Raw genomic sequence first — 22,599 nt, 5'->3', positions numbered from 1 at the left:
GAAGTTAATGTCAAGCCTTGGTGTGCACATGTCATCCCGTGCAGTAGCCTGAGAGAGTACAGTAGTCCTAGTCTGTGTGCTGTGTCCAGACTTTTTTCACCACCAGCCAAAATGGCTAGTACAGGTGTCAATCTTACTGGCTAAACCAGGGGTGGGGAACCTTTTTCATTAGAAGGGCCACTTCAAATTACTTTGAGGGCCATAAAAGTCCTCCGAGGGCCGTATATGAACACAAACTAAGATTTCCCCCCGCAGTTCTTTACGCCTATATTGAAGGCAACCACCTTTAAAACATACCCCAACTTCTCTAGGTCCCCTGAATATAACTTAATTATGTTGCAAAAGTAATTTCAAAGATTCCTTTACAAAATATGTCATATTTCATGTGAAGCTGCATAACATTAAAATTGTCTCGGGGGCCGGATAAAACTGCCTCAAGGGCCGCAAACGGCCCTCCAGACATAGGTTCCCCACCCCTGGGCTAAACACACTCTCACTAATGAGTAAAAGTGGCTAGTAAGTTTTGTTTTCTACCAGCTAAACTGAATTTTCACCAGCATTTTGGCCGGTTGACTGCTGTTCATTTAGAGCCCTGCGTTGTGATGCAGTAGGTTGACAGGCTGTTTACATGTGCTCACATCATCCAGCGCAGTAGCCTGTGAGTACAGTAGTCTGTGTGCTGTGTCAAGAGACAGGCCCTGGCAGACAGGACCATCCAGGTCAGTTCAGCTCGTCATATTACAGTGAGTGGTGGGGAACCTACTGTATGTCTCAAGGGCCATTTACGGCTGTTTTATACGCCCCCCCGATATATTTTTTAATGTTATTCGGCTTCTTAATCTTAGAAATTACACTTGCAACACAATTAAGCTGTATTTTAGGGGGTGTGGTCCGTTTTAAAGGGGGCTCTCTTTAAAGTAGTAAACATTGATTTGCATAACCCCTGCAGTTAACCATTTAATTCATTATCATTTTTACTGAATACATCAACGTGCTTTTGATCCTGTCTGAATCCTCTGGTGTTTCTTGAGATTGGCTGTTTGGCTTAAAACTCTTTCCCCATTGAGGGCACTCAACGGGGCTTTTCTCTTGAATGCATCCTGTGTGACTTTTTAGGTTGAACCAGAGAGAGTAGAGAGAGAGGTTCCATTGGCCCATTGTTTCCGGGTTCTACAATTGCAAGGGGGAGGGGGGGGGAATCCCCCTTTAGGCAGACCTAAGGACTGTTCTATTCAATGCTAGGAGTATTATGACACACCCCTTTAGGCAGACCGGAACCTGGTCATGTTAGGTGCCCATAGCAACCTATTACATTGGCATATCACTATATACTTAAAGAATCTCTGGTTGAACTTGTGGCTTTTTCCACATTCAGAATAATTAAGTGGCTTTTCACCTGAATGAATCCTCTGGTGTGATGTAAGAGGGCCCAGTCGACTAAAACTTTTTCCAAAAGTCAGAGCACTGAAATGGCTTTCCCCCAAAATTGACCACCTGCTGTTCCTTGAGATCATGCATTCGAAGGAAACTCTTTTTGAAACTCTTTTCCAATGAATCACTTGGTGAGCCTTGAGGTTCTCCATTTGACTAAAACTCTTTCCACATCCAGAACATTGAAATGTTTTTCCTCCTGAGTGTCTCATCGGATGTGCCTTGAGACTGCGCATTTGACAATAACTCTTTCCACAGTCAAAGCACTGAAATCAGAACATTGAAATGTTTTTTTCCCCCCTGAATGGATCCTCTTGTTTATCTTGATGTCGCCAGCAGTGTGACTAAAACACTTTCAACAAACAGAGCACTGTGTTTAACCGAATCACACCGCACTCTCGATTAAAAGGTGCCAAACATAAACAAAAACTGTGTAAAATTGAAAGAAAAATGTCTGCACACTTGAATCCCCTTTGTGTTCTTTTTAATAATAGGCCAAGCTTTCGGTCAACTGACCTTCCTCCCGTCCACAACAGAAGGGGGATTCAAGTGTGCAGACATTTTTCTTTCAATTTTACAAACAGAGCACTGAAATGGTTTTTCACCCGAGTGTGTCTTCCGGTGTTCGTTGAGATGACCCATTTGACTATAACACTTTTTCCACAATCAGAACATTGAAATATTTTTTCACCTGGGTGGATCCTCTTGTGTGTCTTGAGGTCGCCAATTCGACAAAAACTTCAGTCACAGCACTGTCACAGTCACAGTCACGTCACTGAAATGGTTTTTCACTGCGAGTGTGTCTTCCGCTGTACCTTGAGATTACCCATTAGACTAAAACTCTTTCCACAATCGGAGCACTGAAATGGTTTTACCCTGAGTGGATCACCTGGTGTTTCTTGAGTTTCCACATTAGACTAAAATCTCCACAGATTTCCACAATCAGAGCATTGAGATAGTTTTTCAGGAGTGTGTCTTCCGCTGTTCGTTGACATAACTCATTCGACTCTTACCAACATTTAAAATGGTTTTTCACCTGAATGGATGGTCTGATGGATCTTGAGATTGTGCATTCTGCTAAATCTCTTTCCACAATCAGAACATTGATATGGTTTTTCTCCTGAATGGATCATCTTGTGTCTCTTGAGGACGCCACTGTGACTAAAACTTTTTCCACAGTCACAGCATTGAAATGGTTTTTCACCCGAGTGTGTCAACCCATGTTCTTTGAGATTACTCATTCGATTAAAACGCTTTCCACAATCAGAGCATTGAAATGGTTTTTCACCCGAATGTGTCATCCGGTGATCTTTGAGATTACACATTTGTCTAAATTCCTTTCCACAATCAGAGCATTGATATGGTTTTTCCCCTGAATGGATCCTCTTGTGTATCTTAAGGTCGCCAGTGCGATGAAAACACTTTCCACAATCAGTGCATTGAAATGGTTTTTCCCCTGAATGGATCCTCTTATGTATCTTGAGGTCGTAAATGCGACTGAAACACTTTCCACAATCAGAGCACTGAAAAGGCTTTTCACCTGAGTGGATCGCCTGGTGTTTCTTGAGAGCTCCCATCTTAGGAAAGCTCTTTTCACAATGGGGGCACTGAAAGATGTGCATTTGTTGATTATCTCTTCTTTCTGTGTATCTGTTCTCATCGGTGTGTTGTCTTCCATTAGACTGGATCCTTTCAACATCACCTACAACATAAAAAATACATTTAAGACAATATGGCAAGATATTTTACAAAACGACTTAACCACAACATCATATGTATTGGCTTTCACCATACAGTGTATGAGTGATTCTACGATTCGACTGCGCTTTTAAGTCCATGGATTTTATTTGCCAATTCCACTAACTATTAACTGCATCCAATGATGTTTTGGACATTAGCACACACTTAACTTTCATATAATACAGAAAGTGTAGACATGGCATTATTTCCTTCAGTAAGAATGAATATTTAATACTGGTTTTGGGCGTTTTCAGGCCGTCCTGGTTTCCAAATGTCAGATTTAGTCTTCATATTAGCATGTAAGGAAACTTGTTTTGCCCAAGACGATTGCAAATGTTGATTCACAGTAATCATCACAATATGACAAAACTGTCAGAAAGACCACTGTGCTTTCCATTATACATGAAATTTGCCATTTTGTGTGTGTCCATGAAAACTGTGTTAACTGTGTCACGGTCTGAAACCCCCTCCATAAATCAGTAATGGTTTGGTCTTAGGCCATACGAATAACATCACGTGATGTCATAACCTCTTTTGTAGGATGTGGGAAGACTTTTTGGTAAGTTTTGAGCTCCATCCTTCCATAATTTAATCCATTTTTTTACATGTTCTCATAGCGGGAAAATTGCCTGTCAACTGTGTTATCAACATAGTCATAAGAATCTGAATTAGAAGTCACAAGTAGAAAAACACAGATAAAGCATACAAATACATAAATTGATTAAGGTGTTGTGGTGGAACTTCTGAGGTCCTCAGTTAGCACAACACCATACAAATGGCTGAAATGTCAAGCCGTGTTACCGTCATTGGTGTTACGCATTAGCTATGACAGTTGAGGAGGAGTATGTTTTTGCCAATTTATCTCCATATTGGCAGACAAACAAACAAATTAATTTGTGTTCTAGGGAGATGGGTTTGTCTGCTCTGTTTTTTTCTCCCAAAAAAGTGCGGACTTGTTCCCCTGCACTGTTGACCGTAACACAGTTGAGTAACTCGGTTGACTGTTTTGAAAGTGTTTTTGTGCTATTGATCCCTTATGTGTTGGAAAAATCCTATGAACAGACACTAGGGATTATCTCTGGAGAAGGAAGTCTTGTGTAAGGAGGGTGACTAAATTCAAATCAGACGTTACAGGGATTTATAATGAAAAATGTGTCAGTCTGTATCACAGTGAATCATAAAATCCTACTTATGAAGCTCAACAATCACATTTTCTATATCAGTTGCACAGATTAATGACAACATTATTGTTAAAGGGACACTGTGTGAGATTTTTAGTTGTTTATTTCCAGAATTAATGCTGCCCATTCACTAATGTTACCTTTTTCATGAATACTCACCACCACCATCAAATTCTAAGTATTCATTATGACTGGAAAAATTACACTTTTCATACATGAAAAGGGGGATCTTCTCCATGGTCCGCCATTTTGAATTTCCAAAAATAGCCATTTTTAGCTGCAAAAATGACTGTACTTGGACCATACTAGAAAATATGTTTATTACTTAGTAAACTTTCATGTTAAGATCAAATTTGGCAATAGGCAGCCCAGTTTCAATGAGCAGCATAGTTGCAGTACCTTTTTTGACCATTTCCTGCACAGTGTCCCTTTAAGGGACATAAGCACTTTCAAACGTATGTTGTTTCAACTCTGTAGTATTTTTATATATGTTTGAAATGACATAGTATTTGTCCATAACACTGTTGACAAAATAATCAAGCAAATGTTCGCTTTCATTAGAGTATTTATCAAATGATTTAAGATTAAGCTTGGCAATTTGTTTGTTTGGAAGCTTAAATATATACACTACGTGAACATCTAGGTCATTTAGTTGAAAAAAAAATACTGATAGGCCTAATTGACATTTTGCTTTTGACAAAAGCGCAGTCGAATCGTAGAGTCACTCGTATACATACTCTTTTTTTTAAGTTTGTGGAGTCCAACATGTCTACTCACAATGAATACTTCATTTAGAGTATGGAGGGGAAAGGTAGGTGACTGACCAAATGCATTAGGGACATTCTAGGGACACCCCCCCCATCAAATAACATTGATATTTCCATGGTATACACCAGGGTTTCCAAAACTGGGGTGCACCCCTGGGGGTGCGCGGGCTGACCCAAGGGGGTGCACAAGCTGAATAGAGCAGTGGCTTGGATGTGTGTTTTTACACAGCATTAATGAACGTTAAGTCGTTTTTAGTTGTTCGGTGAATTGCATGCTGGAATGGTCCATCTCAAGTGTAATTTATAACTCCTAGACCTGTCATGCAATAAGTCCCACTGCAATGAAGGTAGAAAAAGCACCAGGTCTGTTGGAAATGAAGATTCCCCAAAATAACTGCATATGTACGCATGTAACATTCGCTTAGGGCAGTGGTTCCCAACCTATGGGGCGGGACCCCCCTTATGGGTCGCCAAAGATCCACAGGGGGTCGCGGAGCCCTCTTGATTTTAAGGGGCTTTGTTTTAAATATATATAGCCCATGTTGAATAAATGACAAAGCATTTAACTAATAAATGCATAGAAACAGCAAATTGTAAGTGCTACATTAAACATGTATTCTATATTTGACCAAAGACGAATTGAGGAATAAAATAACTAAAATAAGTTTTCGCAGGAAACGGAGGGCATCTTGTGACTCCGTCTCGTGCGGGCGCTCGCGTGGTTGGGTCACCAAAGCTTACAATAGTAAAAACATGGGTGCGCGAACCACATTGAAATGTACAAGGGGGTGCGCAAGGAAAAAAGTTTGGGATCCGCTGGTATACACCCTTGAAAGTCCAAACCAACTAATTGCTGAGCTTAATGTTAAATTACTTTTAAAATATTTGAATGAAAATAACCATTTGTTGTTTATTCTGTAAATCATGTTATGGAAAAATGTTACATTATCTTAAACTAGGCCTATATCAAGATTCAAGATTCAAGATTAGTCTTATTTGTCCCGCAGGAAATTTGTTGGACAATTACAAAGCTGCTGCAACATGCAACACATTACACATAACAAAACCAAACAACACGAAAACAAAAACACCCATAACAAAAGAAAAGTGCATAATGGGTACATAGCATTACTAGACAGAATTTAGTTGGCGGCTTGAGTTCAATAAATTAACAGATGTGGGGGTGAAAGAAAATGAATACCTCTATATTGCCTGCCAGAAGGGAGAAGTTCATACGCGCAAAATTTTTGTTAGGCCTTCAACTTGAGTATTGTGTCTGTGCTGCCTTTATTCAGTGTTCAAACCTGTGTGCTATTATGTGTACATAATTCTGGTGTCAGGGGTGAAACCAACTAGTGTGGTCAGTTGGTGATTTTTTTTATTTTCCCTTCTGGGTGGCGTGGTCATGCTACAAGGTCAACCGGGGTCATAGTTACCCCAGTTACAATAATGAAATAAGAAGCAATAAAAAATATTTAACACTTTAGATTTTCTTTTGCCTTAAGACCTGTAAAAGTTTTACATGTCTTAAAGGGACACTCCACCCATTTGAATTAGGCTTTTCATTGCTAGACACCCAGTCATACTTTTGAATGTGCAACACTCTCTCAATTCCCCCTGAGATAGGAGAAATCTGCATTCACCTCTTAACACTTCCTCCTACAATGATGTAAAAATCGTAATTTTGCGTCATAGGAGGAAGTGTAAGAGAGGTGGATTTCTGTTGAGACTACAAACCTTTTTCCCACCATTTCAACCCTGCCCATAGGGGGTTGGACCTAATGCGATATTGAAATCACTGGCATTGAGGCTCCAGTAAGTCACTGGGCTTGGTCGTGACGACGCAGTAAGATTTTTGCTAGGCAGTGGTCATGCGCACTTTGCCAGTTTGATGCATTCTGGTTCCACTATGCATCAAACTGGCAAAGTGTGCATGCCCACTGCCTAGCAAAAATCTTACTGCTTTGTCACGAACGAGCCTACTGCCAGAGCTGCCTGGGTGTGGCCTGTGGAACTTCAGCATTGCAATGCATTATGGGGACTGTTGTCGCAAATCCACATGCACTAAAATGTCATTTTCTGCCTTTTCTTGGCCAAGAAGGCACAAAATTAGAAATGTAGGCTACTATTCTACTACATATATGACCCACTTTCAATACATATTCATGTCTCCACTGGTGGAATGCCCCTGGCAAAAGAAAATCTAAAGTGTTTAAGTTAAACAGTTAGACATAATGAGCGTAATACATACTGTCTGACACTAAGTGCTTTTGGATGTGCGCATCCAACAAAAAACAACAAAATCATAATCAGTCATAACAACTGTGTCATAACAACTGTCACAAGCAAATGCGTGACACAGTTGACAGAGGCGTAACACAGTTGATGGCCATTTTTAGAGTATTGTACTAACTGTAGACCTCAGAGCTTTCACCACAAGACCTTAATCAATTCACTTTTTATGGCCGTTATCTGTGTGCTTACACATATCTCATCATGTTCTTCGGATTATGTTCAAAACACAGTCGACAGACAATTTTCCCTCTCTAAGACTATCAAAAAGTGTGGATTAAAATATTGAAGAGGTTAACCCTTCCCTAACCCTGATGTGTTTGTATGGGTATTGTATAGGTACTCTAGGTGTAATGTATGTATACGGTCTATGTCTAATTATCTATGTCCTCCACATCTAGAGTAGCTTACATAGTCTATGTCTGTCTGCATGGGAAAGTAAGAAACGTAATTTCAATTCTTTGTATGACCAGCGCATGTAAAGAAACTGACAATAAAACCGACTTGAATTGACTTGACCCAAAATTCACCAAAAGGTCTTCACATTACCATCCAAAGATGTTATGATGTGGATCAGGACCAAACCATTGTAGATGTACAGGTATGGAGATTCACTTTGTGACATGGTTGACACAGCTTTCTGGGTCGCACACAAAATCCACAATTGAATGTATAATATGGAAAATCATGGGCTGTTCTTTTGACATTATAATAATTACTGTGAACAAATATTTGTGAATATTTCATACTGTAACAGGGTAGACCTGTCTACGGTCAAGGTGAGCGTTGTCCCTTGCCAGCTCCCATACTAGTCTGACGTCACAGACTCAGCTAGCTACTGAGTGGCTCCGCAGTAAGTGGCGGCTAGCCCATTGTTTTATAAAAACAGCTGAAAGTGAGCGCTTAGCTGGAGCTCTCCCGTGTTTGGGGTTTTTGTGCTGGCGAACGCTGCGCTCTGGCTGAGCTAGCCAGAGATCCTGGGATGGCCAGCCCCAGGTGCGAATCCATGCCTGTCAATGTGGAGGTACGTGTTCGTGTAACTATTTATGATGTTTGTTTGCTAAACCTTCAGAACAGTGTATTCACTACCATGTTAATCTCTAGGTGAGCCTGAGATTCTCCTTGGTGTGCGATCCGTCTGTACCAACCTGTATCTCACACTCTGTCCACTTGTGCTGAGGTATGTGTACCGGTGTGTCATGTTAACACTGAGATATATATATATATTTAATGATGGACTTTTGCTCATGGATGTTTGTTTGCCTCATCCCTCAGAGTGCCGTCGAGGGTCGGTAACATTGCTTACTGCTGTTTTGTCCCTGCCCAATTAGTTTTGCTTTTCTGTTACGTTTGTTTTTGTTTGTTTAATTTCCGCCCGGCCGCCTTCCCCCCTCTCCTGGTCTGAATAGTATTGCAGCGGTTAGTAGGCCTATCTAGGCAATATATTTACTCTGTTAAAGCTCTCTCTCTCACCGCTTTCAGTGCAGGCCCCGTGTCTCCTTACGCACTTGTAGCTTTAGGGGTGACGTGCACAGTTTGACGTGTAAAGACTTACTGATTGAATCACTTGCTTGCAGTGGAAAGACTTGCTGTTTAAATCACTTGCTTGATGTGTAAAGACTTACTGATTGAATCACTTGCTTGCAGTGGAAAGACTTACTGATTGAATCACTTGCTTGCTGTGGTAGCCTATGCCTATGCGCATATGTGTAAATAGGAATATTGTAGACACGGGTTACCTGCACTGCTCGTCTGGTTGAGATATAGGCCTAGGCCTACCATAGGAACCTCAGACCTCCCCCCTCTGCACAATCCCGTCCCCTTTTTGTTTTAGGCGGTGCAGGAGTTTTAATGTATGTTCATTTTCTTATTTTAAATATATGTTAATAAAGAAAAGATTTTTATTTTGAAACAAGAAGTGCACGTCTCTGTCTACGTCTATCCGAACCTGTTGTGCCTTGGGTTATCACTGTCTTCAACCAATACTCTGGGTGGCGAAATTCCCCCAGTGGCGTAGTCGTGCAATTACACATAAAAAGGGGTAATTATTATTTAAAGGATAATTACCAGTAAAAGTTCCACTCTGCTACATTTGGCCTATAGTCGGCAGAGATAGCGTACAGAGACGTGCTTTTTGTTTGTTAGGTTTTTGTTTTTTCGTTTTTATTTGAGTAAAGGGCAGTGCAGGGACAAAACAGCAGTGGGCTCGGCGGGGGACTCGAATCTCCACAACGACCCACCGAGTCTTGGGTTGCCTGAGAGGAGGTGAGGTGGTGTCCGTCCCCGCACAAGATGGAGGAAGACTATGAGGGACTGTCGGAGCTGAAGGACATGGCAAGGCGGCAGGGGGAACAGATCAGTCTCCTGTCGCAGTGGGTGGAGCTGCTGCAGCGGCCTCAAGCAGGGTCGCCTGGGAGCCCCAAGTTGTGTTGGCGGTGCCATCAGCCCGGCCACCTGGCCCGGAACTGTGATGGGCAACGGGTCCCTGCTCCGCCGCAGCCCTCGCCGGTAGCCCAATCGGGGCGTAGTAGGAGGCACTCCCCTCGTCGGCCAACAGGGGGTCTGCCGTCCCCTGGACTGAGTAGTGGCCGTGCCAGCGGAGCGCTGCCGGGCTCAAGGGACATGTCCATGCCTCCCCAACCTCCAACCTGGGTCCTCTTGCACTGTGTGTGTGTATGCTTGTGTGTGTGTATGATGATGCTGATCAGTTCTCTTGGTGCATTGTAGGGTGTGTGCGATGGGGTGACTGTGTGCCTGTCTACCTGTAGGTGCGCGACTGCCTGTGTGCATGATTGTCGGGGAGCATACCTGCCTGCCTGACTAGGAGGGTGCCAGTGCGTGAGTGACTGCTTATTGTATGTGTGCATGCTTGTGTAAGAGTCTGCCTGCTTGTGTGCATAGGCCCATTGTGACCTGACTCCTGGTTGTGGAAAGCTAGCCCATCGTCGGGGCGCCGATGAAAAAAAGCTGGGAGAAAATGTAACAGGGTAGACCTGTCTACGGTCAAGGTGAGCGTTGTCCCTTGCCAGCTCCCATACTAGTCTGACGTCACAGACTCAGCTAGCTACTGAGTGGCTCCGCAGTAAGTGGCGGCTAGCCCATTGTTTTATAAAAACAGCTGAAAGTGAGCGCTTAGCTGGAGCTCTCCCGTGTTTGGGGTTTTTGTGCTGGCGAACGCTGCGCTCTGGCTGAGCTAGCCAGAGATCCTGGGATGGCCAGCCCCAGGTGCGAATCCATGCCTGTCAATGTGGAGGTACGTGTTCGTGTAACTATTTATGATGTTTGTTTGCTAAACCTTCAGAACAGTGTATTCACTACCATGTTAATCTCTAGGTGAGCCTGAGATTCTCCTTGGTGTGCGATCCGTCTGTACCAACCTGTATCTCACACTCTGTCCACTTGTGCTGAGGTATGTGTACCGGTGTGTCATGTTAACACTGAGATATATATATATATTTAATGATGGACTTTTGCTCATGGATGTTTGTTTGCCTCATCCCTCAGAGTGCCGTCGAGGGTCGGTAACATTGCTTACTGCTGTTTTGTCCCTGCCCAATTAGTTTTGCTTTTCTGTTACGTTTGTTTTTGTTTGTTTAATTTCCGCCCGGCCGCCTTCCCCCCTCTCCTGGTCTGAATAGTATTGCAGCGGTTAGTAGGCCTATCTAGGCAATATATTTACTCTGTTAAAGCTCTCTCTCTCACCGCTTTCAGTGCAGGCCCCGTGTCTCCTTACGCACTTGTAGCTTTAGGGGTGACGTGCACAGTTTGACGTGTAAAGACTTACTGATTGAATCACTTGCTTGCAGTGGAAAGACTTGCTGTTTAAATCACTTGCTTGATGTGTAAAGACTTACTGATTGAATCACTTGCTTGCAGTGGAAAGACTTACTGATTGAATCACTTGCTTGCTGTGGTAGCCTATGCCTATGCGCATATGTGTAAATAGGAATATTGTAGACACGGGTTACCTGCACTGCTCGTCTGGTTGAGATATAGGCCTAGGCCTACCATAGGAACCTCAGACCTCCCCCCTCTGCACAATCCCGTCCCCTTTTTGTTTTAGGCGGTGCATGAGTTTTAATGTATGTTCATTTTCTTATTTTAAATATATGTTAATAAAGAAAAGATTTTTATTTTGAAACAAGAAGTGCACGTCTCTGTCTACGTCTATCCGAACCTGTTGTGCCTTGGGTTATCACTGTCTTCAACCAATACTCTGGGTGGCGAAATTCCCCCAGTGGCGTAGTCGTGCAATTACACATAAAAAGGGGTAATTATTATTTAAAGGATAATTACCAGTAAAAGTTCCACTCTGCTACAATACATTTTTTCACTTGTCAATATGAAGACTGAATCTGACATTTGGAAAATAGGACGGCATAATAAAAGCATTCAAAAAACAGTAATATACATTTTTTTCTTAGTGGAAAATGTAATCATTTGTAGACTTTTTGTATTATATAAAAGAGCAATGTGTGCTGATGTAAAAAAAAAATAAACTAAAAAAAAGATCATAGGTTGAAGTTAAAAGTTAGTGGAATTGATGAATAAAACCCATGGACTTAAAATGTTACCCCAATTATAGAATGACCCATAAACCAGATTTTCTCAAAACCACCAATTTTTAAACCTTCTCATAATACACATATTTGGAATTGATGGAAACACACAACGCCTTTCTAAATAATCAATTAAACTGAGCAAATATCAGTTCTGTTGTGGCACCCGAATGCCTCACATGCCTCACAGGGGAAGTAAAACGGTGATATATTGTTGACTTACATTTTGCATTAGATCCATCATTACTTTGCTGTCCTGCATCGTCTTCTTCCTTCACTTCTTCCTTGATATTATTGGTGTTTACAAAATCTTGACCAGAAGTAGTAGGTGACTCAGTCTCATCCATTTCAGTTTTGATGTCTTGTGGTAATTCAGGCTTCACATTCACAAAGTAAGAGTATAAGAAATCATCGAAATCCTCTTCTTTTGTCTCCTCTTTCACAGATTTAGCAGGCCTTGATGCCATTTTAGTTCTGTTTTGGCTGAGCCAGACCTTGCAGACCACAGTCCCTTTTTTAAGGTTAATTCTCAACTGTGTGTTTTACTAAAGGCACAATGTACGATAATAGTGAGAAGACCAACACAGGATTCCTCAACACTAGTGTCACTGCTCCAAGCTGCAAGAGATGGCCTATTGACTGACTGCCTGTGGTGCTTATCATGGCCTAATACTGTAGACCCCATTCTGTGGAGACTAGATACGCAAAGCATTGTGGGAATGAATTCCATGTGTATGGGCATTCACACCTCTGGTGGTGCTCAGGTCGTCAGCACAGCCATCGGGGGGTTGGGTGGAGAGGTGAAGGTCGGCACAGTCGTTGAGGGGGGGTTGGGTGGAGGGGTTAATTTAGGGGGGAGGGATGATCTACAGTCATAGTCATACAGTGGGTATGTGAACAGAACACAACAGGGTCAACTCTGAAATATACAGTAGAATTGTACTGAGAAAGACAAGAAAGATTGGAAGACTTGTGATGAGAACAAGGGGCTGTTTGTTCAAAAAAGGTTGGGAACTACTGGCCCATGGGAACTATTCCCCTGTGTATGGACATCATTCACACATCTGATGGTGCTCAGTTGGACATTGCCATTGGGGGTTGGTTGTCTCTTCTCTTCGTTTTCATCTATGGACAGAGAATCTGTAACCAATGAGAAGGGACAGCGACTGACTCGACGTCATCGTTGACTCGTAAACTGACACCAAGATTGGAAAAATGCTGTTATTATTTGAACAATTTCATAGCCAACCCTTTAGGATTTAACTACATGCTCACTGGTGTGTTAAAATAAAATAAAATAACATTTGAAATCAGCGGTGTAGTGTACTTTTTTGAAGTGGGTATACTGTATATTCGAGCATTTTTTGAAGTGGGTGTACTGTATATATTTATGCTATTCTAAATAATAGATCAATCAATTTTAAGTGGGTATACTGAAGCCTCTAAAATTTAGAAGTGGGTATACTCCGTATACCTGCGTTCTACATAGACTACACCACTGATTGAAATAAATTGGGCTTAAATAAACATAGGGTAAAAGGTGCAAATGGGATGTTTAAATCCTGCCTGCAAGCTCTGGCTCAACCAAGAACTTTTCTACTGCTGCATCGACTCCATACGGTGGGCTGACTGGTAGTAGAGTGGTTAAGCCCAAAAAATCAATCATTATGTTCCTCATGGGAGGTTTTTATTTTAGCCCTGGTCTTAACTAATTAAAATAGTCAAATACCCACCCTCAGACACATCGCATTGCAGAATGCGAGCCTTAGGCAGTGAATCTTATCACTGGATAGCCTATTGTGTCATAATGTTTATAAAAGAGGACAAGATTTTGCAGCAACAGAAAACTATTGGTCTAGTTCACTGGGCAGCTTGCTGACTGGCTCAATCATCTTCAGCAGGTCTTCTCTGGTGCAGTGACAGCCAGAGGTCAGCAGGTCTTCTCTGGTGCAGTGACAGCAAGAGGTCTGAGGATGAGTTGGGGCTCCACCAAAGGCCCCAGTGGAGAGGTTCACTGAGCTGCACAAGTGAACAACATGACGTCAACCCTTGGAGCCGTTAGTCCTCCGCGTGCCATGATGCCAAGCGTCTGGACTGGTTTGAGGCTCATGTTGTTCTGATGCCCACGAAAGACTTCGGCATGCAGACTGAAATTCCCCACAAACATTAGGGGTCCGAGCTGGCTCAGCAGTGCGGCCCTACCATCAGGCGTGGGGGAGAGGTTCTTCATGCTACACAGGCAGGTTGAGGCCACGGGGGAGAGGTTCTTCATGCTACTCAGGCAGGTTGAGGCCACGGGGGAGAGGTTCTTCATGCTACTCAGGCAGGTTGAGGCCACGTTGGGAAGACCGGGGTCCTGCCTCTGACAAGTAGCAGGGGAAGAATGAAGGTAATGCCGTGGGGCTGGAGTCTGGACACTTACGGCTGCAATAGAGACAAAGTCATACCTGTTGTCCTGTTGATGTTTGTAAAAACTGCTGTCAACCACTAGCAACTAGGCCTAAACTAATTAGCCTATAGTTAATTTGATTAAAATGTTTAATTGACTCCCAGTCCTTAATATGTTTGCATTTTGATTATTTTGATCAATGTTAGGTACACTGAAATGACTTGGAGCTGTTTTTACCAGTAGGTTGACCAGCATGGTGCACAATCCCATGGTTGCTAGCTTGGAGCATGGTGGGGTTGGTCAGACTGTTCTGGGTGAAGGGCACCCCAACACTGGATCCATTCCCAGAGAGAGGGGCCTGCTTATGGCTCAGCAGTGTGGCTAGCTGGTCCCAGGTGAGATGTGGAGGATGAGTGGAGGTCCCCACAAAGGACATCTCCTCCTTCCTCACTGGAGTCACCACAGGTCCGGTGGAGGCCAACTGGCTACCTCTGACACTGGTGGATGGAGAATGGATCAAGTTGCCCACAAATCTCAGCGTCTGAGGTGCTGTGGTTGGCAGGTTGGTCACACCATGGTACTGCTGCTCATGGGAAGCAGCTAGCTCCTTTTGGTACTCCTTCCAGTACTTGCCTACAAAAAGTATTGTACAGTATGAAATAGAATCACATGTAACGTATGGTAATATTATTGGCAACATTCAAAGTAATAAAATATGATATTCTTACTGCAAGAAAACTTAGTTGCCCGCACATATTTATATGGGTGCTCAGACTGGGGTTCAGCCCCAATCCATGATCCACTCTGGTTGAAAGTTTTTGGACAAAAAGCCATTGAAAATCCTTAAAAATTGCTCAGAAATCGCAGAGGTTTATCACAAGTGACTTGCCTTCCACTTGCTCATGTGAGAAGTGACTAGATTTTGCCACATTCAATTCCATTAAAATTCTAAAGCTCATCATTGTGATGAAAACATTCAGGTTGCTTAGCGATATGTCACCAAGAACGCTCATTGCAAGTACAGCTCCTGGGCCCGGTTGCACAAAACACCTTAAGTTTTCTCCCTTAAGTGTGACCCTTAAGGGCTCATTTTCCCTTAGCTAAGGGATCTACTTAAGGGGGTTGCACAGAATGCCTTAAGTCCTTCCCTTAGGTAAGGGAAAGCCCTAAGGGATTTACTACAGTAAAGAGGAGTTTACAACGGTAGAATTCTATTGTTTCCAAGGAAACTTTTTAAGTCATTCTTGAATATTCTTCTCAAAACATCGTTAACCATTCTGTAGCTATTTGATAAGCCAAACTGGTCAGAGGAGGAGAACGTGGTATTATTAGAGGAATTTAACAAAAGAAAAAACAAAAGAAAAAGCAAATTCAACCCTCAAAATATAGCTGCAAGCAGCAATGCGGGGCCAAGCAGTTAATCAGCCTAACTTGCCATGCCAAGAGAACTGACCAATTACATTACACTAGTTGACACTTTCATCCAAAACAACTTGCCTATATTGCAGGGCATTGCAGTCCCTGCATAAGTGTGACGAGATGCCTTGCTCAAGGGCACTGCAGCCATTGAGGGAAGAGGCAGGAATTGGTACTGGTTGAATGGAATCTGCAACTCTGTGATATTCATTTCCTCACCATTACTCCACGACTGCCTACAAATTACAAATTACATTGATAATTTGCCCCCACTCTACTTACCATTGCCCTACCTGTGCATTCATAACTATTGTACCTAAGCCAATTGCGTACTCTACTTATCTGTCCATATTCTACTTACCTATAACCACTTTCCTTTATTTTGTACTATATTACACTGAGCTATTTGCTTTTCTAATTACATGACAAATAGCAGAATGCTGCCCTCAGTTTATATTGAGTCAGCTTAACAAATCTCAACACCCTCAAAAATTCATACGCAGCACATCAACAGATAAGAGGTCTGATACTCAGAAGAAATTGAATTCAATTGAACAATTGAAGTGCTCATAAGCACTGACGCCATGGAGGGGTAAAAGGATTGATAAGGGTGGGATTGAAACCTTGTGATCTACAATCTAACTTCTATACTATTACTGTGTTTCTCAACGGGGGCTCTACATCCTCCCAGGGGGTGTTAGGAAGCCCTGTGGAGTTGTTGAGAAGAATACAGCTGAGAGGGGGTAATGCTTTATTTTATTTTTTAATGTTAAAGGGGATGCTGTTAGGCTTATGGTGAGGTGAAAGCGGCGTCGGGAGATTTAAGATAAGGTTAAGGGGGCGTTTGTTCAAAAAGCTTGAGAACCACTGGGCTAGGGAATAGATGGAAGAAGAGAGGAGGGGGTAGAAGCGTAGTTGTGGGACAGGGTGGTTAAGGACCATATGCCTCAGTGAATGAATGTGATTTCAGGTGCTTTTTGAACGTAGCCAGAATTCCACAGTTCAACTCACAAGCCGGAGTACTACGTCACAGTCTAGACTGCAGAACGCAAAGATTCAGGGAGGTAACCTAGTGTAAAAGTGCAGTATAGTCTCTCTCTCTCTCTCTCTCTCTCTCTCTCTCTCTCTCTCTCTCTCTCTCTCTCTCTCTCTCTCTCTCTCTCTCTCTCTCTCTCTCTCTCTCTCTCTCTCAACTTCAACCTGTGTTAATGCCTGTTGTATATACCATGTGTTTTGGAATGTTCATGTGGGCCTTATGAGTATTTATAAAAATATGTTTGACCTTAATTTCCCTCTTTGGATTAATAAAGTTACTGTAAGTTAAGTTACTCTACTCTACAGAGAGACCTTCAACAGTCCTTTATTGTGAACCATAAGTGTACTTTACATTACATGCATGTTGATCCTTCCATTCATTCACCATAAAAGGGAGTAAACCTCTCCTTCCGCATTCCCAACATCACCCCCCATAACCCTGATCATTACCACCTGAAAATTAACTTACCACCATTACAGATTGACCAAAGCCCCTTATCTAAACACCATTTTCTCTACAGAGAGAGAGAGAGAGAGAGAGAGAGAGAGAGAGAGAGAGAGAGAGAGAGAGAGAGAGAGAGAGAGAGAGAGAGAGAGAGAGAAATCACAATTGACTTCTTATTAATAATAATGTGTTTCTCATATGTAATTGTGCTTTTACTATTTGTATACAGAAATGATGCTTGTAAACTTAAACTTAAGTTTACTTTCTATACTGCTTTTCCCCCAGTTGTGGGCTGCTACAAACCACATGTAATGGTTATTTTACAGTAAACACAGAAATATACATAGTCAATAGGAGGAACTGACAAAATTAGAGAGCGAGAGAGCGAGAGCGAGAGAGCGAGAGAGAGAGACAGACAGAGACAGTAGTGCTACTTGCTACACTGCTATTGTTCTCTCTCACAGTAGTGCTTCTTCCTCCCTATGTGTGTGTGTGTGTGTGTGTGTGTTTGCTGCTCTGTCTGTGGGTTAGCACACACACGTAACATGACACCCCGCGCGTGTGTCCCCTCTGTGTATGTGTGCTAAGCACACACACATGCTTAAGTGTGTGTCACTAACTGACCCTTCTGTGACCCCGCGTCAGGCCAGAGGATGGGGTATGAGACATTCCAAAATGTTCCTCCATGAACAACACAAATTTGAATGGCTGCTGTGAGCAGATAGTTTTGTCAATCGCCATGAAAATCATTATCTGGATGCATCATAGTCTGAAGATGACCTGTGTCCCAATATTTAGAAAATCCGGCATACGGTTCGAAAGCTACAGGCAGATATGGAGCAAACACTTTGACCTGCTGGTGGCGCTAGAGGGAATGAGCTAGGAGCCTGCATTTTTTTGTGGTAGGTCATGGGATGGACTACTATGTGTGTAAAAAACCCCAGCCTAATTCGACAAACGGTTGCTGAGATATGACTTCCTGTATTGCCACTTTTATGACAATTTTGATTGGCTGTCACGGCTAAACGATAAAAGATATCCAATATTCCTTGAGACCCCATGTGTAGCTCAGTCCAGAGATACTATATACCAAGTTTCGGGCGAATTGGTCAAACATTGCGGGAAAAATAGCATTTTTATTGAATTTCACAAAATTCTAATTTGCGGGAAAACTATACACGCAGGGTACATATCATCACTAGTTCTCGGATTTGTCCTGGGCCAAGGTTTCCAGGGATACAAAGTTTTTGAAAATTGGACCAGCGGTTCAAAAGTTACAAGCAGAAATGTACCTGCAACTTTGACCTGCTGGTGGCGCTAGAGCGTTGGGGCTGGGGACCTATAAATCGCTGCGGGTAATGTTGATGCTGCCTCGAATATGTGTGCCAATTTTCATAACTTTCCTATGTACGGTTCTATGGGCTGCCATAGACTTGCAGAGGGAGAAGAATTTTGACTGGAGTCAATGAGGGAACTAAAACACTAGGGGCCTTCGCCAGCTTCGCTGCTTGGCCCCTAATAACGGCCGCGAAGAAGCAGCAACAATGGGAAGAGATCACCGCGACCATAAACTCGAGAAATAGGCCTATGGTGAAGAGGACAGTGGGGGAGGTCAACATTTTTTTTTTTAAAAACCTTGCGGTCCAAGCGAGGAAGGAACAACGCCATATGTCCATGGCTTAATTGTCGAACCAGATGTCTGGTTATGGAATACTGTGCTCCAACAGTTGTGTGCGTGCATAGGCTATGTGTTTGAGTGGTTCAAAGTGTGATTGTGTGCTCTGATCGTCGCATTGTTGCGGTTGAAATGACATCTTCTTGCATGCATAGCCTACATGAGCCGGGTGCTTGGGATATCGCAGGCAGCACCTGACCCAGCATAGCGTTGTTCGCAACATGTGCCCCGCCCGCCTCTCTTCACCGGAGCCACTCCGCGCTCCGCGACCTCCCTCTTTACAAATTAAGCACCGCTCCAAACGTTCTCCTCTCTTCTCTTAGCAGACGTGGGCTCTACTCCCCATGCATTATTTTGTATTTGTGATATCATTCCATTTATCTTTAGTTTCTTCCGCGTTGTTTTGGAAGTGTCAAGCGGTAGGCTAATGCGAATTTTAAGAATTATAATAATAGGCTATGGCGCAAGCACTGGAGAAGTGCCGTGTGTCTCACCTGCATTTTCGAGCTCCTAAAACAACTCCCAAACAACTCCAGTGTCATAATTAACACAGCGAGGATCATTGATCATTGTCATCTTCATGCATGTTAGCAAAATAAATGTGGGGTTTGAGGGCAATAAAAACATTTGGTGATGGTGGGACAATGGACGAGACTGTGAGGGAGGAAATTAATGAATGGGCTACCCTAACCCCGCGGCCATAACTTCATCCGAGAATCTTCACAATGAGGAAACACTGAATATACGCACATATTCGAGTAAAAATTAGACGTTTTGTTATGAGGACTTGATGTTATAGCCTAGGTCTAATGAAGTGCCACCCAAAAATGTTCTGGCCCATCCAAAGCTGATTTTCTGGCGCCGTGCCTGGCGCAATCATCAGCTGCAAGACGGCAGGGAGAGCACAACTCCTAGCATGGTCCAATTCGAGACGGTCGGATAATTCATATAGCCTATGGATTGTCTATCAAATCTATAATTAATAATTAACGGTTCGTCGGTAAGCGTGCCTATCCATTGGGTTCTCCCGGTCGCGGAAAACTCTTATTTGAATCCGTTGATCACGTTGCTGAATGTGCATAAACTCGGCCATGTCTGACTTAAGGCGACGATATCGGTCCCTCAGATATTTTCCCTTAACTTGGTTGTTAAGGTCTTTTGTGCAACGATTTTAAAGAACTTTAAGGGATTTCTTAACTTTAAGGGGAATTCTTAAATATTTAAGGGGAAACCCTTAAGGAAAACTTAAGGGGAAATTTTAAGGGTGTTTGTGCAACTGACTTTCACTTAGGGGACCCTTAACTCAGACTTTAAGGGAAATACTTAACTTAAGGTGTTTTGTGCAACCGGGCCCTGGAGCTACATCAAATAAATGGCCTATGTTAAGATTTTATTTTGTATACTACTAAAACTAATAATACTAATAATACCTATTATTATTATTATTATTATAAATATGAATAATAATAATGAGAATTCACAATTCATTTCAATGGGAAAACAGGCACAAATCTCTGGACCTTGTTTCTTCCTGATTTTTTTTCACTCTTTGCGTGTCCTTTTTTCCTCTGCATTCATTTATTTTCGGTGAGGTATCACTTAATAATTTGGCTAACTTTGGTATGCCATGTCAATTTCCATGCAACTTTGATGCAGTCTACATTAGAAGGATCCCATCCACCATAACAACCAAAACCTAATCAAATCACCTCTTACTTGTCATGATCTGTTATGGGAACAGTTTAATATCTTTTGTAGTCATCTGTTATTTCCAGAGGTTCTGGACTTCCGAAACACTAAACTGACTCATTTCACCTGATGTCACTCTAGCTGAAAAGAGTGAGTTACCTTTTTTAAAGCATCAATACAAATGCACTCTTCAGTACCTACCACATGGTGTCACAAAAGTAACATTTTTAAACATTCAGTTATCGGGTCAGTCACGGGCCTCGAAATACTATATTACCATATCTGATGTTAGTGAAAAACTCTTCAGGTATTTCTTTTTGTCATGCGCGTGCGACACATACACACACACACACACACACACACACACACACACACACACACACACACACACACACACACACACACACACACACACACACACACACACACACACACACACACACACAGTTCAAAAAAGGTTCACATGGTTAGTCCAGGAAGAGAAGTTCTGAGGCACTCAAGGTTGCAATATTTTTATACTTTTTTATTTAGCTACAATTGCCTACGCATTTCAGCCTTAAAGGCCTTCTTCAGGGCTGAAATGTGTAGGCAATTGTAGCCAAATAAAAAAATATTAAAAATCGCAACCTTGAATGCCTCAGAACTTCTCAAAACAAAACTTGAGAGCCCCTACACTGATGAGCACCAAGGGAAAAGGTGAAGACCCAGAAGCACTCCAATTACCTGTTTAGGTTAACATGTTTTTTGAACATTCCTCTTGCTTTTGATTCTTCCCTCCTTCCCTATGTAAAAATAGGACATGCACAACATAACGTCACCATTAAAGTCATCCATATTGATTTTATTATTATTTGGCAGTGCTTACAATGCCATTAAGGCGGTATATTGCATACATTAAGTACAAAATAACAGAAGTTGTCTAATTGTAACTAAGGTTGTAAAAAACAAGCAAAAATGATACTGACTCACAGACTCAACTGACTAACTCACAGATAAGCTTTGCAGTGATACTGTATGTGCACAGGTGAAGCCAATACATTGCTGGACTGCAACTCCACAAAATAAGCTGGCCATCACATTGACCTTGTTTTATAATATATGGTTCCATTTGTATAGTTTAAACAGTACAATGGTCAGTTATTGGGTAATCATCAGCATGGATGGCATGCTTTCTCATTGGCTCACAGTTCCAGTTTGGTGCATGGGTCTTATTGAATGAGCTCATATTGCTAAATAGATCTGTATAAACAGGTCTAATACCACTTTCAAAAACAACATAAGTAAAACCAAAGCCAAGTCTTCTGTCAAGGAAATTAAACCCACTTTGACCCCTTAAGACACGGCATTATAAAATTAGCTGTTACCAGAATGTCAATGACCAAGTCATAAATTACTATGACAGTGCACGGGGCCTTTAGTAATACATTACGACTCGTAATGTATTACTAAAGGCTCCGTGCACTGTCATAGTAGTGTTGTACTATAGTAGTTAACTTACAATGTCTATTACAGCGTGCCACAGGAGGTACGGCGTGCATTAAGGGGCTACCTTTCAATTTCTTGCCGTTTGAGAAAGACGTCAATGTGGAACAGACACAACAGTGAGAAGTTGTGAGAACATTCAAATTATTATTTTTTGATACACATATTACACTCGTTGGTTCTTGCTGACACAATCAGGGACAATAAAACACAAATGTACAGAGTACATGTAGGCTAACAGAGGTCCCCCAAAATTACAGCAAATCAGAATGTGTCTTTACAATGTAAACATTTATCTTTGAATATTATGTCTTCACATTCACCTTCATAAGGACTAAATAGGCTGGCTGACAACATAAACAAACAGTGATGCAAAAGGCAGTACAAGGCATTTGAGACAGGTCACCACAAACAGTTTCAGAGTAAAATGTCTTTTTCCACACAAAAATGACATGAACATCTCTGGAACACTGAATAACGGAGACAATCTGTGTGAAT

At 42.2% G+C, this 22,599-nt stretch overlaps 2 protein-coding genes across 2 annotated transcripts; both read right to left on the bottom strand.

The window, feature by feature from the left end:
• Positions 1-2,450: 2,450 nt before the first annotated feature.
• Positions 2,451-8,036, bottom strand: LOC134456416 (zinc finger protein 239-like). The gene is made up of 2 exons (XM_063207778.1): positions 7,961-8,036; positions 2,451-3,133 (listed from the first exon to the last, which is right to left on the bottom strand). Exons 1-2 carry the CDS (start codon positions 8,034-8,036, stop codon positions 2,451-2,453), a joined length of 759 nt encoding a protein of 252 aa, XP_063063848.1.
• A 5,781-nt stretch (positions 8,037-13,817) lies between these two features.
• On the bottom strand, positions 13,818-15,259 carry LOC134456415 (uncharacterized). The gene is made up of 4 exons (XM_063207777.1): positions 15,088-15,259; positions 14,597-14,992; positions 14,136-14,394; positions 13,818-13,989 (listed from the first exon to the last, which is right to left on the bottom strand). The coding sequence occupies exons 1-4, from the start codon at positions 15,191-15,193 to the stop codon at positions 13,818-13,820; spliced, it is 933 nt and encodes a 310-aa protein (XP_063063847.1). The 5' UTR covers positions 15,194-15,259.
• Between the last annotated feature and the right edge of the window lie 7,340 nt (positions 15,260-22,599).

This window comes from Engraulis encrasicolus, chromosome 10, assembly GCF_034702125.1.
Source record: "Engraulis encrasicolus isolate BLACKSEA-1 chromosome 10, IST_EnEncr_1.0, whole genome shotgun sequence".
NCBI lineage: Eukaryota > Metazoa > Chordata > Actinopteri > Clupeiformes > Engraulidae > Engraulis > Engraulis encrasicolus.
Note: the sequence above shows the minus strand (reverse complement) of the source record. Positions and strands in the feature narration are given on the sequence as shown.

Bases quoted from the DNA above. Each gene is read 5' to 3' on its own strand.
- LOC134456415 (XM_063207777.1), bottom strand. From the start codon at position 15,193: ATGGCTTTTTGTCCAAAAACTTTCAACCAGAGTGGATCATGGATTGGG. The intron at 14,993-15,087 runs GTAAGAATATCA...TACTTTTTGTAG, and splicing joins GGCAACTAAGTTTTCTTGCA to GCAAGTACTGGAAGGAGTAC. The intron at 13,990-14,135 runs GTTTGTGGGGAA...TCACTTGTGCAG, and splicing joins AGCCAGCTCGGACCCCTAAT to CTCAGTGAACCTCTCCACTG.
- LOC134456416 (XM_063207778.1), bottom strand. From the start codon at position 8,036: ATGTCACAAAGTGAATCTCCATACCTGTACATCTACAATGGTTTGGTC. The intron at 3,134-7,960 runs GTAATGTGAAGA...TTTATGTTGTAG, and splicing joins CATCATAACATCTTTGGATG to GTGATGTTGAAAGGATCCAG.